Source organism: Pundamilia nyererei, unplaced genomic scaffold, assembly GCF_000239375.1.
Source record: "Pundamilia nyererei isolate P.nyererei 1_Seehausen unplaced genomic scaffold, PunNye1.0 scaffold00018, whole genome shotgun sequence".
In the NCBI taxonomy this organism is placed as follows: domain Eukaryota; kingdom Metazoa; phylum Chordata; class Actinopteri; order Cichliformes; family Cichlidae; genus Pundamilia; species Pundamilia nyererei.
In genome coordinates, this window is record NW_005187419.1 from 132,995 (window position 1) to 146,978 (window position 13,984).

Sequence of the window (13,984 nt, forward strand, 5' to 3'; positions counted from 1 at the left end):
TGATGTGGACAAAATACTCATTTGCCTAATAATTCTGCACTCCCTGTATTATAATGCATTTTTCAGGCATGTCTGTGTAACAAAATGTATATTTCAATAATACTTTGGTACTTTAAACATGCTAGTTATTTTCAAATCTTTTTTAAATACAATAAAACTTCAAAATTACAGACTTTCCTTGTAAATTTTTAATGGCAAGCAGTAAAGGGCAAGTGCTGAAGCTCATAGCCAGACACTGAAATCCCAAAGAATCTCTGTATTTACAAAACGACTGTTAATATTTGTATAAAAAGCCAACATAAATACATCATGTGTAAATCATACAAATGCAAGGTTTTTGTATGCTAGTGTAGTAAAGACTAAACATTTGTCATTCCAGCACATAACCCCTTTTTAAGGAGAGACACTTGGGTGGTCAAATGAGGCACAAAGGAGGAGATGGGGAAAAGAAATAAAAAAAATAATAGAAATTTGCATCATTTTCATAACAACTATTTCCATATTTGGGTGGCTTAGAAACTGCCAGTAAGTGGTCAATAATTTAACAATATGACACAGTTATTACACACAAACTGTACTGCCAAGATATAATGGTTTGTGTCACTATTAACAACAGAAACCAAAAGGATAGCACATCTTCCATTTGTTTGTATGAAGCTGATTCAAATCAGATGTGGCCAGTAGATGTCACTGAACTACAACCTGACTTGTAACGTCTGACGGTTATTTGATTTTGAAATGATGCTGAAGCAAAAACGAGCGCTGGATCATACTTCTGTTATTTTTCTCTGGTGTTGTGTGTCTGTGAGCTGCGCAGATGTCTATTTACTGAAAAATGAAAATAAATTATTCAAACATCTTCAGCCTTTAGGAATCAGTCCATCGCCCATCGCTGTAAGTGAAGAGTCTGGCTCTCTCTTTCGCTGTCTCGCTCCCCTTTTTTAAGCTCGCATTTGTCTCGCGTATGTTTGACAGTGTGTACAGATGCACGGTGAGATACATAACAGACTTGTCTTCACTCTTTGATCTGTTTTGCAAAGTGCAAGAGAGGAAAACATGTTTTTTTTTTTGGTAATAAATACTGGCCCTGGTTTAGTCAGAGCAGCTGGGCTGCTTGTTGTGGCCCCTTTTCTAATTTCATCATATTCACACTCCCAGCTCAAATTAAACATCTGATTTATACTTCACAATTCACATACACACAAGGATCGTGCAGCGGTTGTGTGTTTACAATCTGTTTTGATAGTGATAATCATTCCAAGACAGGGTGGAGTAAACTACACAGCAGCCCTCAGCTACATTCGCTGTTTGGCCGTTAGCACTGTGGCCAGGATTTGGGACATTTTCCTGCTCTTTCTGCTCACACCACGCTGACTGTAAAGCTCTACATTCACTGAGATCAGAGGACTAAGAGGAATCAATAACATTAAATGAGACTGATAACAAATCAGCGGCGTGTCTTGAGATGGAAATCTTAAAAGCTTACTTCCACTTTCAGCTCAAACTGCCAGTACCACTCTAACTTTATCTGTCTCCCGATACAACCAGAGGATTTAGAGACCTCAAAGGAAGCAGTTCAGCAACTTCTAAAGTGATGTTGCACGATGAGATTATTACAGAGCTGATTTATCTGTCTGGAAAGCAGAACGGAGCTGCTGAAGCATCCAAACAGCTCTTATTGTCTCATGGAAACAAAAGCAGTCTTCTCTCACAATGAAAAACGATCGCCTTGACAGCACTCAGTCCCAGTTCAAGTGCAGTTCACTAGAGTCCAGGAAGTCAGACGAGAAGACGCCTACTGGCACCGACACATCCAAAGAGTGACCCTCCTCTGCTGGCACAGACAGAGTGAGATCCAGCCAATCCATGTTGTCCATGTTGAGAGCAGAGGTGGACATGTTGTCATTAAAATCCACTTCCATGGTGTCCCCAGGTGCATGTAACTCCTCCATCAGCTTCAGTTTTTGTGGTTCTGTGTCAGGGAGCAGTGCGCCCTCCAGGAGGGTTTCCAGCCGGGAGTCGGAGGTCACGCACGCAGGCGGCTTTGCTACCTGGACTAAGGGTGGAGGGCGGGATAAAGCTGTGTTGATGGGAAGGGTGGTTACACTAGCTGTCACCACAAGAAGCTTATCCAGGTTGGGAGGATCCTGTGTAATATAGGGGGAGATCTCTGAAAAAAAGAAGAAGAAGAGAAGGACATGGTGAGATTTAAAACCTCATAAAGGTATCACAATAATCAAATCACACCCAGTATTCTCACCACCACTCTCCAGCAACACGTCAAACAGGTCATCCATCTCCTGGCTGGCCGCAGTGGGACCCTGCAGAGAAAAGAAACCGTTACATGTCTGAATGACACAAGTGAGATGCTATATTTATGTATCAGATTCTTGCCTGAACAGCTGTTAACATGCTGTGTTTCTGTTTAACGGCATCCTCATAGCGCGGTGGGTCTTTACACTTTGACACGTGGTTCGTGAATTTTGGATGCTGCAAGATCAAACTGTTTGGAGACTGGCTGGAACAGGGAGGCTAATAAACAGGAAATAAACAACATCAAATACAAAAATACTAACTACATAACATTAATTCTTGCATGCTTTACAGAAAAAGTAAACATAAGCAGAAGGAACATAAGGATAATCTCCACCTTATTTGTAGGTCCTTTGGGAAGAGCCTGGCCTGAAGAAGCTCCTGCAGTGCATCCACTCACTGGGAATGTATTGAGAAAGTTCTGTGCCGCGGTATTAATCCTCCACGTCTGCACAGAGAATTGAAGAGGTCAGCACGGAGGCATCAGTGCAATCAAACATACTTTCTCTCAGGGAGTTTGGTTAAAGTAGCAGTGCAGCTGCATGAGAACTGTGGAAACCTGAAAGAAAACCCACTGTGGATCATTCCCTTTTACGCAAAGACATCTTAAATTAAATTTCTTCAGCCCCTCTCCAGCCGGAGGATGACAATGTTTCATCTACCTATGACGGCACTGTTTGCAGGGTAAACCATGAGAGCTGCAGTTGAGTTAAGCAGCGGGTTCTGTTACTAATTCTGCCTGCATGTCGGACTCAGAGCAGAGGAATGACTGGGAGCGATGAGGGCACGATGGTCAGCTCTCACTCAGCACCTGCTCCAGTAACCCATGTTTCCACAGGCTTTCTTTTGATGTGCGGAGTGAAAGATGCCACCACTCAGCAGAGGCCTGTTATTACCGTAGCATCAAGGAAGGCGCATTAGCCATGGTAGCGCTTAACTGACTGTTAAATTAGTTACGTGATATATTATGCAGTGCCATGAAAAACATGGCAGAACATTTATGATGTTATCTTGTGTTTACACAGCACAATACTGGATTTATGATTTCAGGCGCGCATACATACGCATTGATACGTTTCCAGTTCCTACAAGGAGACTAAAGTGAGCACAAAGTCACAGCTGATAGTGGTGATGAATGGGGAGACAGGCTGAGGCAGTCTGTAGAAGCAGCGTAGCTTTTTTTCTTACCTTTGCCAGTGGCTGGGTTTGAGTACTGCATTGCTGATGTATTGCTGCTGAGGCCTCTGTTTTCTGTGGCACCGATCCAGAAGCCTGGATAAGGCCTGTGTGTAATGCAATGCCTTTGGTGGGGAGCTGGATAGTGGCTGCTGAGGCAGGAAGGGATGCGGGCAGTAGGATCTGAGCTCCGGCCTGCGCAGGCTGACGGGATTCAGACTGTGTGATGGTCTGGTGACCGAGAATGAATTGATTTTGACTGGCTACGTGGCTCTGATCTGCAGGCTCTTCCTGTTTGACCAGTACTGGCAGACCAGGAGAGCTGCAGGATGCAGTGCAGTTTGACGGAGTCCTGCGTTCCTCTTTGACCTGCACAGGAAGCAGAGGACTGAGCTGAGATGGAGAGTCTCCCTGTTGACTCCTTTTCTCCACCTCCAATTGCATCTTCAGTTCCTCCACCAGCCTCTGCTCCTGCTCCAGCTTCCTCATTAGTTCCTTAATCTGACGCTCCTTTTCATGTAGCCGTTTGTCCTTTTCAGAGTCCTGCTCGTGGGATTTTGTGTCCATGGGACACTCCTCATGTGGCGCACTCTGTGGGGAGCTCATGCAGGGAGCATGATGGGCTGGAGCATCTGAAAGCAGTTTTGTTGGACTGTCTGCTGTACTATTATCTTCTATGCCCAGATTAGAGACTCTAGAAGCAATAGGGGACACTGGTGGGGTTAATTTAGGAGTTTCTGACTGTGAGATTGCTGCATCGATGGGAGCAGCAGTCTGGATGCTAGAGTTCTCCTGATACAGCTTTAGCCTCTCGATCAGCTCAGTCTTGGTCCCAGAAACATGCAAAGATCTGAGTTTTAATTCCATTTTCAGCTCAGCTACCTGCAAAGATAAAAGACTTGTAAAACAGCTGCACAACACTCAGCTCGTTCACCTCTGCAGCAATCATATATGCATGATACAATCAGGCTGCGCAGGCTGCAGTGCGTCACCTTCATCTCGTCCAGATTAGCTGGTAAGTGATCCGGCTTGCGGTTCATGTGGTGGAGCTGCAAAGGGGCAGACGCAGCGTTTCCACTAAAAGCAATGTTAGAACAGCTGGTTTGTACCTCAGTTGTTGGTCTGCTGTAATAAGATGTCAAGAAAAGGGAGTGCAGATGAGAGAGGGATTTTTTCTTTAATCCATTTTTCATAATGAGCACCTTCTGTGTAGGAAGCTGCGAGCAGGAAATACAGAGTAATTGAGACAAAAAGCAGCTGTGATTAAACCGTGATGACAGTTATTACATTTTACATAACAAGGTGCGTACGTCTGACTGAGGATTTGAAAATCAACGTTGAAGTAATTGTAATGAGGATAAGAAAAATCCTGACTGCGATGAAGTAAAGCTTAATGGAGCCATACTTGAGCTTGGAGGCCTGGTAATTGTACTGCTGCTGTTGCTGCTTCTGCTGGTTTAGGATCTGGAGCTGCAAGAACTGCTGCTGTTGCTGCAGGAGGCGGGCGTAAGCAGAGTCCATTGGCACGTCATTAAGCTCTTGTTTCTGGTCCGGGGGAATATACTGATGGTACTTCAACTTCTTCACTCGTGGTTTGGGCTCTTTGCTCTTTTTGCTGCGGCTTTTTTCAGCAGGAGGCTTAGCCAAGCTTTGCTGCAGAGCACAACACACACAAAAAAGGGGTACATAAGACCAGAGAGGACCATGTGGAGGATATTCTTTCCTCATGACTGATCTCAGGCCAGTCCAGTGAACTTTATCAGGGAAGACAGTTTGCACTGCCAGTACCAACACTGTAAGAGTTGGAACTGATACGGTACTTTTATAACTTTAACATTAACATTGCTCTGACACTCGATGAGAACAGCAGGATGAGGAAACGGGTAGTGGAAATGTTACACTTATTGTTTTACCACCTGCAATTACAGGATGTAGTACTCATGAAAATGGCTTGGCACAAGAGCAGCAGGTTCTAGCAATGAAATCAGAAACTCGGGCCGGGTTAAACAAGCACTCACTTTCCAGTTTGTCAAACTCACTCCCTTATTATGTTCAAAGGGAGGGAGAGTTTAGCTTATACTCTGAGGAGAACTGCATTATGATAAATGGATAAGTTATAGCTTCACTCCCGTTCTTTGATTCACAGCTTAGCCACGATGAGGAGGGCCGGCCTGTCATTTGACCCTAAAAATAGACAAACTGTGGCACAGATTTAAACCTCTGGATGGGTGAAATAACTTTAACCCTTGCTCTTTGACCTGCGCTCAACTCCAGCTAAATGCTGAATTTTTTTTGTCTGAGCCAAAACTGATGTAACTTTTCGCATGAGAAATAACAGACTCTGACATTGTGTCTCTCGTCACATTTTCAAAGGAAGCAAACAAAATAAATCAAACACACAGATGAAGAAAATAAGTCAGGAAAACAGCCAGAGGTCAACACTGCAACAGCTAAGTATAAACTACACGACAACAATGACAAGTAACCATAAACTTATTTATTTATTTTTTTTAGAAAAATAAAGAAGATTGGGTTTTTAGGGGAAATACAGATAGTTATTTTGAAGGTCAGATTGCCAAGACTTTGGAGACTATTTTCCCACAGCCAAAAATCTCATGTTTTTATATGATAGTGTTATTGGTTACGGTTACATATGATGATGATGATTTAAGACCTCAGAGGATTTTAAAAAAGCATCACTAATCTAAGTAAGATCACATTAAAATGACTAAGAGAAAAGTCACCTTCACAAGAACTGGCCCCGGTGTAACACAGGTGACGACAGTGGTGACAGGTTGAGGTTGAGTTGATTGTAGGTTGCTTTGTTGCTCACCGGTGGGCATAGGGTTGTTTAAATCTGATGCAGACTGTGAGCTGGGTGGCGGGGAGTGCTAAGAAAAGTAAAGAGAGAGCAAAATCACATGAGCCCCTCAGTAAGAACAGCAAAGCTGAAACACCTGCTAACTATCATGCCATCTATGAAAAGGAAGAAAATATGACCCAAAATAGGCTGATAAACACTTGAAAAATGAGCATGGAAAACTACTAAAACACAGCTGATGTGCTGTATGTAGCAACTTAAGTAACCTAGGTTTTTGGTCGTCTGACACTGGTGTTGTTGTACCTGTATGGTCGTTTTTAACATAAGAGTGGCCTCTTCAGACTCCCGCGGCGAGGCCGATGTAGAGCTGGGAGAGTGTTGGCTTGCAGGACGTTGCGGTGAAAAGGCATCGCTGCTGTCCTCATCAAAGTTGTACACGTCCGAAGTGTCAGGTGTCTTCGCACGATCCACCTTGCTACCACCTGTGGCACAGGATCAAAAAATAAGCAAGCACTGGTTATTATTTATTTCAAGAATAAATAAAAATAATGCAAATAGAGCAAAAATCTCTGACTATAGTTTAGAGATGTAAGCTGAGACTGCCCTGCTGAGATATTTCGACGTAAATGTCATAAAAAACAAGCTACAGTTTTTTCAGTGAGGGCCAGCTTATCAGTATTAGCATTATCACAGTTTTACTGCTGTAATTAAACGGGGAGACCTTTCTCACAGCAGGCCTTTGCTTCCCAAACAAAGATAATACATCATTAAAAATAGATAAAAATCCACCAGATGTGCTGCACAGCTGGTTTGAATTACCTTCGCTGCACTCACTGTAAGTGGTGAACAGATATAATAATAACAATGAGGCTCTACCATTATTAACCTCCTCAACACCGGGGTCCACAGGCAGGATGTTCTTCTCCACCAGCTCCATGGGTCCGGGCCTCTGGGCGATCTTCTCATTGAGATCATCAGTCAGTCTGGCCCTCTTCAGCTTCATTTGTGTGGCCTGCAGGGAGGGCTCTGCATGTGTCTCTGATAAACACAAAGAGGATGTTCATCTGTGATCTGGCCAGTATCAGTCAGTCTCTCAAACTGCTTTATCATACTGACTCACAGCAGACTGAGCCAGACCTCACAAAAGCCATGCGTGTGGTTATAACTTTGTTAAACACAAAGGTAATCATCTCTCTTATCTCAACACTCTTGCCCAGTAAGAAAACACCCCCGGATGATTACCTTGTAGGATGTGCATGCGGACCAGCTCAGAACGCCCGGGTCGGCTGCAGAGTTTGTGCTTCAGGAAGGTCCCAGTCTGTTTAAGAAAAGAAAAAAAAAAAAGAAAATACTCTGGGTACAGGATTGTGATCATCTGCAGGCTAGAGTGCATTCATTGCTGGCTTACCCTGGCTCTCTCCAGGCTGCGAATCTGCTCATGGAAGGCAGCAGGTGCTTTTAGGGCTACGAGAAGAGAAATCCATAAGAAATCAATACATTTTCTTGTTTAAAACAGGCTAATTTCACACACACGAATGTTCCTTTGATTTTAAGACTGACGTCTTTTTGCATTCTTTCTTTCTAATCCCAAATAGTTTCCCCTTTGTCTGCCTTTGATATCATGACAAAGTATGTTTATGTAGCAAGCCTCTTAGTGATAAGATTGTACTCCACAACAACAGAAATGACGGTGTAACAGCATAAGTATAATACCACAGGAAATCTCAGTATTTCTAAAACATATACTTTTCATAATGGCCCTCATTAAAAAGTCTTTTAAAGTTATCAAGCAGTTTTCTCAAAAGTACCAATAACGTACTGTATGCCGACATAAAGTGTTTAAAATTATGGACAACACATTATGTAAAAAAAAAAAAAAAAATCTAAACTACAAATACACATTTGTTACAAACAGTGTAAGCAGATATAAAGAAGAAAAGAAGGGAGATAAAATGCATCTTTATTCCCAAATATGCCAAAAAACTACTTTCACACTCCAGGGTCGTCCAGTTTCATGTCATTGTTTATTATTTTGTCTCCTTTTTGGCATGCAATGGCGTGGCATTAATAATCAGCAGCTCGTGGGCGGGTGTCTGACAGGAAGTGTCAGTTTAGCTGACTCAAACAACGATTATTCCGTCCTAATTTCTGATCTGACCGAGTAAACTTGTTGAGCTTCAGACGAGGTCTGGCTCACCGGCGAGTCACCTCTGCTATGACGAACATTGTTTGGTTTAAGGACACTCTGCCTGGGGGGTGCTCTGAGGAGTGTGTCAGAGGAGCAAAGCAAACATTCCTCATGACCAAAACCTCACTGCATACCTATCATAAGCCTCTAAGTGTAGGAGAGGCAGATAGCTATGGAGAATGGCCTGGGAGGCTTGTGTGCAGGCTACGCTTGGCCAGGCCGCAGAGGGGATGGGGGGGCGTCTGACCTCCACTGAAGGCCCAGCCGCTGACTCATGAGGCCGCGTGGAGCCAGAGAGGACCTGAAAACTTGACTACAGGGGGCTTTTCATGACAGAACTAGATAAAGAGGAAGATGTCCATCTTTTTCCCTTTCTGTCTTTCCAGCTCTCAGTGGGATTCTGTCACAGTTTCAGCTCATCTTTTATTGACTGTACTCCTAAACAAAAGGCTTGCTGGAGGGAGGTAAAACAGGGACCGAGTCAGCTCCACCTCTGCTGGATCAAAGGATGGATGTGGATGGTATTAAAGCGGAGAAAGCCACTCCAGCTTTGACACCAGTGTGTCATTTATCTGTTATATATTCCAACCATTTTCACCAGGTTTTCAAGCACAGTGAAGCGATTTCAGCCTCTGACATAATTCTATAAAACAGCCCTTATAAAATAAAGCAGTTTGATGTACAAAGAGGATCTATTATATTAACTCTGAAATCCATATTCTCCATTCTTGGACTCTACTAAAGTGGCTTTGCATGATTTATAAGTCAAAATAATCCTCATTGATCCTGTATTAGGCTTTGGTGCAGCTCCTCAGTTCTTCCACTGTCTCAAACAAGTCGTTTTAGCTCCTCTCTCTTCAGTGCCACCCTCAATTCATACCAACTTTCTTCTGATTGGCTGCCCCTGGTAAATTTGAGGTTTGATCAGCAGGTTCAGCCGGAATTTCTGTACTCACACTTGTATGCCTGTCAAGGGATATTCCATCTCTTTGACATCACACACAGTCAAGAATAGAAACGTCCTGAAAACAGTCTGAAGCCTGAGCGTTTGGCTCAAATTACTTGTAGTTAAAGAAACTCATTATTTCACACTAATGGGCTCCATTTAAATCCGTCCATCCATCCCTCAGTCTAGTTTATTCCACTTATCCAATCATTGCAGAGGATTCATGATAAGCAGTGTATACTGGATGTCCTTCTACCCAGCAACATTTTGTAGGACACTTTCCTAAGGTAAGCTGAGCTATATTATCACTCCAGTACATTCAAAACCTACCCCTGGGTCTCCTTCCAGATGTGCATGCTCAGAAAAACTATCCTGATTACAAGCCCAAGGGTTGGCTCTACTCTTGCAGCTCCCACTAGATTTGATTTATTAAATTATCAAATAAAAGCACAAAAAAATACCACAATAAATTCTGTATTTTGAGTTGCTTCATGATCCCCTATGCTCACCAGCTATTTGCTAATAGAGCCTGTTAATTTGGGAGAAATAAAAACAGAATATTTTGCTAGCTATACATTTTTTATTTCTTATTAACACTGTTGGTGATGTTCACTGTTGTCTTATGTAGTAAAAATACTCACGCGGCATGATGCCTTGGTCCACAAGTTGCTCCCGAGTTCTCCTCTGCTGCAGACAGAGCTGCAGGACTATGAGAAAGCGGAGACACAGAGGTCAGGGTTAAACTTTTACCATTCAGAACCAGTTTGACTGAGTCACCTAACAACCATCCCTTCTGGCTTTGAACTGCAAAACCTGCAAGACTTCAAATAAAACAAGGCACTTATTATTTCTCAATCAATACGCTGCCCGAAAGGCTCAACTGTAAACCCCGTTCACCACCACAGACATTCTGTACTCTTCCTGTATGGTTTTAGCTCAGGGGTTGTGAGGAGTACCACACATTTTACAACACGCAAACAGTGTGATTGGCTGACAGCCTTCCCAGTGAGAGGCAATATCTCTGTGTGGGTTGCAAATGCGCTGAGGAAATAAAGTAACTACAGAGAAGAACACAAACAGATAAAAGAGGGATTAATGTCAGACCTGCAGTTACAATAATGAGGAAAACTTGAGCTGGTCATGACACCACTGAGAGCCAAGTAACTTGTGTCTGTTTAATAAATTGTTTTTAAAAACTAATCTTGCTTTGGATGGATAAGAAGTGACCAGTCATGTTACTGTGGAACATCAAAGACATGACTATCTTCCAACAGAAATTGTTGAGTCTTGCATGCGAGCTCTGCATATAGCACTTGGATGATCTTCGGTTTTATTTCCCCAAAAATATAAACTGTAGTAAGACGTTGTTTAAACATTTATAAACACGTGAGCGTGGACATGTTATTTCAGTAGAACGCCGAAATTCAGTGCAGGCAAAAAAAAAAAAGTCTGAACAGAAGGCGATGGGTGATGGGAACGAATGAAGTGGCGGTGGTGAGGTACGTGAGGCCTTTATTGTCACCCTCGTAGTAAAGTGAAGTTAACTTTAGCTCGATCTACTCAGGGGCATTTTTGGGGGGTGGGGGGTGGGGCAGCTCCCACTCATACACAAACACACACAAATACAAGGCAGACCTGCTCAACTCTCCTGGGAAAGGCGCTGCTTCTGAACGGGCCTCTGTGACTCACGCTAGCAAAAATAAACTGGGCAGCTGTGAGAACAAGGCCTGGGAACCATGAAATTTGGGGGTAGTTAAGGGGGTGGGCTCTGCATTCGTACGCAGAGACGAGGGGACGTTCATGGGCTTATACTGGTGGGCAAGGGAACGCGGAGTGACAAGAACCGAGGCAAAGGGTGGTAAGGCCGAGGCCACTCTCATAGCAGCCCATCCACTGCAGGACAGAGAACACAGTGTGCCTGCTCTGCCTGCTGTGTTTCCTATTACAAACACAGGCCAGAGGGGTTTATGGTCAGCCAGAGATGGATCATAACGGAAGATTGTAGAAAATGCCACAAGCAAGAGAAGAGTGCATACTACAACATATGAATAATATCAAAAAGTGCCTCCTAGCTCTGACAGAGAATGCAATTTTTAATTTGAGGTATGGTAGTATGGGGTTACAACTCATGCCGGGTCCTCCTCATCACTCGGTGTCATCTTTGGTTCAACCTGAACCCTGGCTAACCTTCTCCGTGATGCAAACTGGCTCCGCTCTCCTGCTCACCAGCAAAGCGTAAACAGAGGTTTTGGAGAAACATGGAGAGGGGGCTCGGCTCAAATCCTTGTCTACTGATGTAATCTCTAATCTCAGACCCATGTTGTTCTCAGCAAATCATCCCTGGAGGTCTCCCATCAGACCTCTGAAACAATACAAATAAAAACTGGTGTGGCCAAAGCTGAATTTAGTTTAGAAAGAGACTCATGCTGGGTTATGTTGATTTTGCAGTTATAAATACAGAATTCTCCAAACAGAGTCCCACTTTAACAGCATTTGAGGCATTTATGATGGAATGCATCATGAATATTGAGATAAAATTAGTCTATCAAAAATGTCATTTGGATTTTCCTTTCATGCCTTTGTGTGGAGCCTAGAAACTTAAAGGCTGACTTCAATCCTTGGAAAAAAAATACCTGCAAACTTATCGATAATAAACCACATGTACATCCTACATTTAGCAACGCAGATAATTCATCAGCAAGACTATCTCAGTATCTCAATTTTACATTATTTTTAATTTTTGTATTATTTTGCCTCAGTGAAAAAAGCCAGAATCATATTAATAAGAAAGTAAAAAAATATTGCTTCCTTTCTGCCACGATTAGGTACCTGGGCAACCAGGTTTCTCGCTTTATATGGGAAAGAAAAGCCTTTTAATAACATTATCCCACATTTTAAATGGCAAAAGTTTTTTTAAGGTTACATCCAATGACAGTGAAAAAAGCAGAATGACTGTGTGGAAGCCAGTTGTTTGAGTTTTAAAGTGTATAAATACGCAGGCGAAAATATGATGTGAAGTGAAGCAGAAGCACAAACTTCTGCTTCCTGTCAAGCTTGTTGTATTTTTTTTTTTTTTTTAGCAAAGGAGTAAAATTCAAGGAAACACATTTTGGCTAAATGCCAAACCTGCAAAGATTGTGATTTTTTTTAAAGACAGACACATTAAAGTCTCAGACTAACTCCTAATATCGGTATCAGCATCATCCCACACAAACATACTCTTTCCCCAGCATTTACTTTGTTAGGATTTGGTCAGATTAGTGTCAGATTATTACTCTGTCCTGGCAAAGTGATCTGAATCTATGAAGAAAGAGATATACTTAGTCAGGTAATGAATAATGATTTTTGTAAAAGCAGCAAGAATAGTTCTAGTGGAAAAACTTATATATATACTTCTTTTGCATAAATCCAGTATAATACACTGTTTTCATTTGAGTGTGATTCTCTGCTCACAGTATTAAAACGTAGCATGCAAAACACGCTATGTTGGATGCCCTATAAACTTTAGGTATTTGCAAAGGTTTTTTTTTCTCACATTGCCAAACAAAGCCTATAAATCACTAACAAGACAGGTATTTTGTGTTTTACTGGCAGAGGCCACTTGCTTAGAGGAATGTCCTGGTGATGAATGCAAACCAGGAAGATAAAAACATGCAAATAATGATCAGAATCCTGATTAGCAGCATATCCAACTACTGCACTTCAGTTGAAGTTACTTCATTGTGTATGCGCATTACAAGAGTGAAGTCATGCTTCTGTGAGGTAATACCTTATAATAGTGATCCTACAGAGTGCCAGTTTGAACACAGGTAATTTAAAGCAATGGGTAATTACTTTCTACTTAAACAAATTCATCAGAATTCAAAAGAAGTGATGCTCCACTTGAGTCACGATGATGATCTTTTACTGTCATTTCCTGTTATGGCTGTGTGTACATCACAACAATCCCCCCCTCCGCTTCCGAAAGCAGGGGATTAACATTACATTACAACAAAGCTTTCTGGTTAGAAAAAAAAGAAAGAAAGAAGCAGTACCTGATTTGAATTTACCCCTGCAGATGGAAGGGGTCTCCACGTCAAGGCACGCCATAAGGAAAAGTTGTAGTTCGATTGGTGGCCAGGTCTGGAGTCCCATGTGGTGATGAGGCCAGTGGAGAACACGGGAGTCAGCGAGAGGGAGGAAAGAGCCAGCGCTGAGAGGACGACAGCTGGCTCGCTCTCTCTCCGTCTCTCTGCCGGCCTCAGTGGAGAAAGTGTGTGTAAGTATGTGTGAGCGCTCACTCAACGTCAGAAGGAGGGAACACAGTGGTGCCTGCGTTAACCCTCGCTAGGTCACTGTGTTGTGTTCACAGAAGACTCAAATTGCAACACGACACCAGAGGGAACAACTTTTAAACGTGGTAATAATCAATATTTCTTATGCTGGGGAAATTCACTTGGCCTGGGACCAAAACATTTACTGGCAACCAATAGGAAGCTGATCAAAACAGGCTGTGATGAATTTTGAGTTGGCACATTTTTATGAGAAATAGCGTGTGTGT

The 13,984-nt window shown here is 42.6% G+C and overlaps 1 protein-coding gene across 1 annotated transcript; it reads right to left on the reverse strand.

Moving 5' to 3' along the window:
• Positions 1-163: 163 nt before the first annotated feature.
• On the reverse strand, positions 164-13,687 carry mrtfbb (myocardin related transcription factor Bb). Its single transcript, XM_013909092.1, has 14 exons — positions 13,479-13,687; positions 10,086-10,151; positions 7,719-7,774; positions 7,553-7,628; positions 7,187-7,348; positions 6,614-6,792; positions 6,234-6,380; positions 4,895-5,142; positions 4,482-4,614; positions 3,502-4,371; positions 2,651-2,761; positions 2,395-2,532; positions 2,261-2,321; positions 164-2,170 (listed from the first exon to the last, which is right to left on the reverse strand). The coding sequence occupies exons 1-14, from the start codon at positions 13,576-13,578 to the stop codon at positions 1,740-1,742; spliced, it is 2,778 nt and encodes a 925-aa protein (XP_013764546.1). The 5' UTR covers positions 13,579-13,687; the 3' UTR covers positions 164-1,739.
• Between the last annotated feature and the right edge of the window lie 297 nt (positions 13,688-13,984).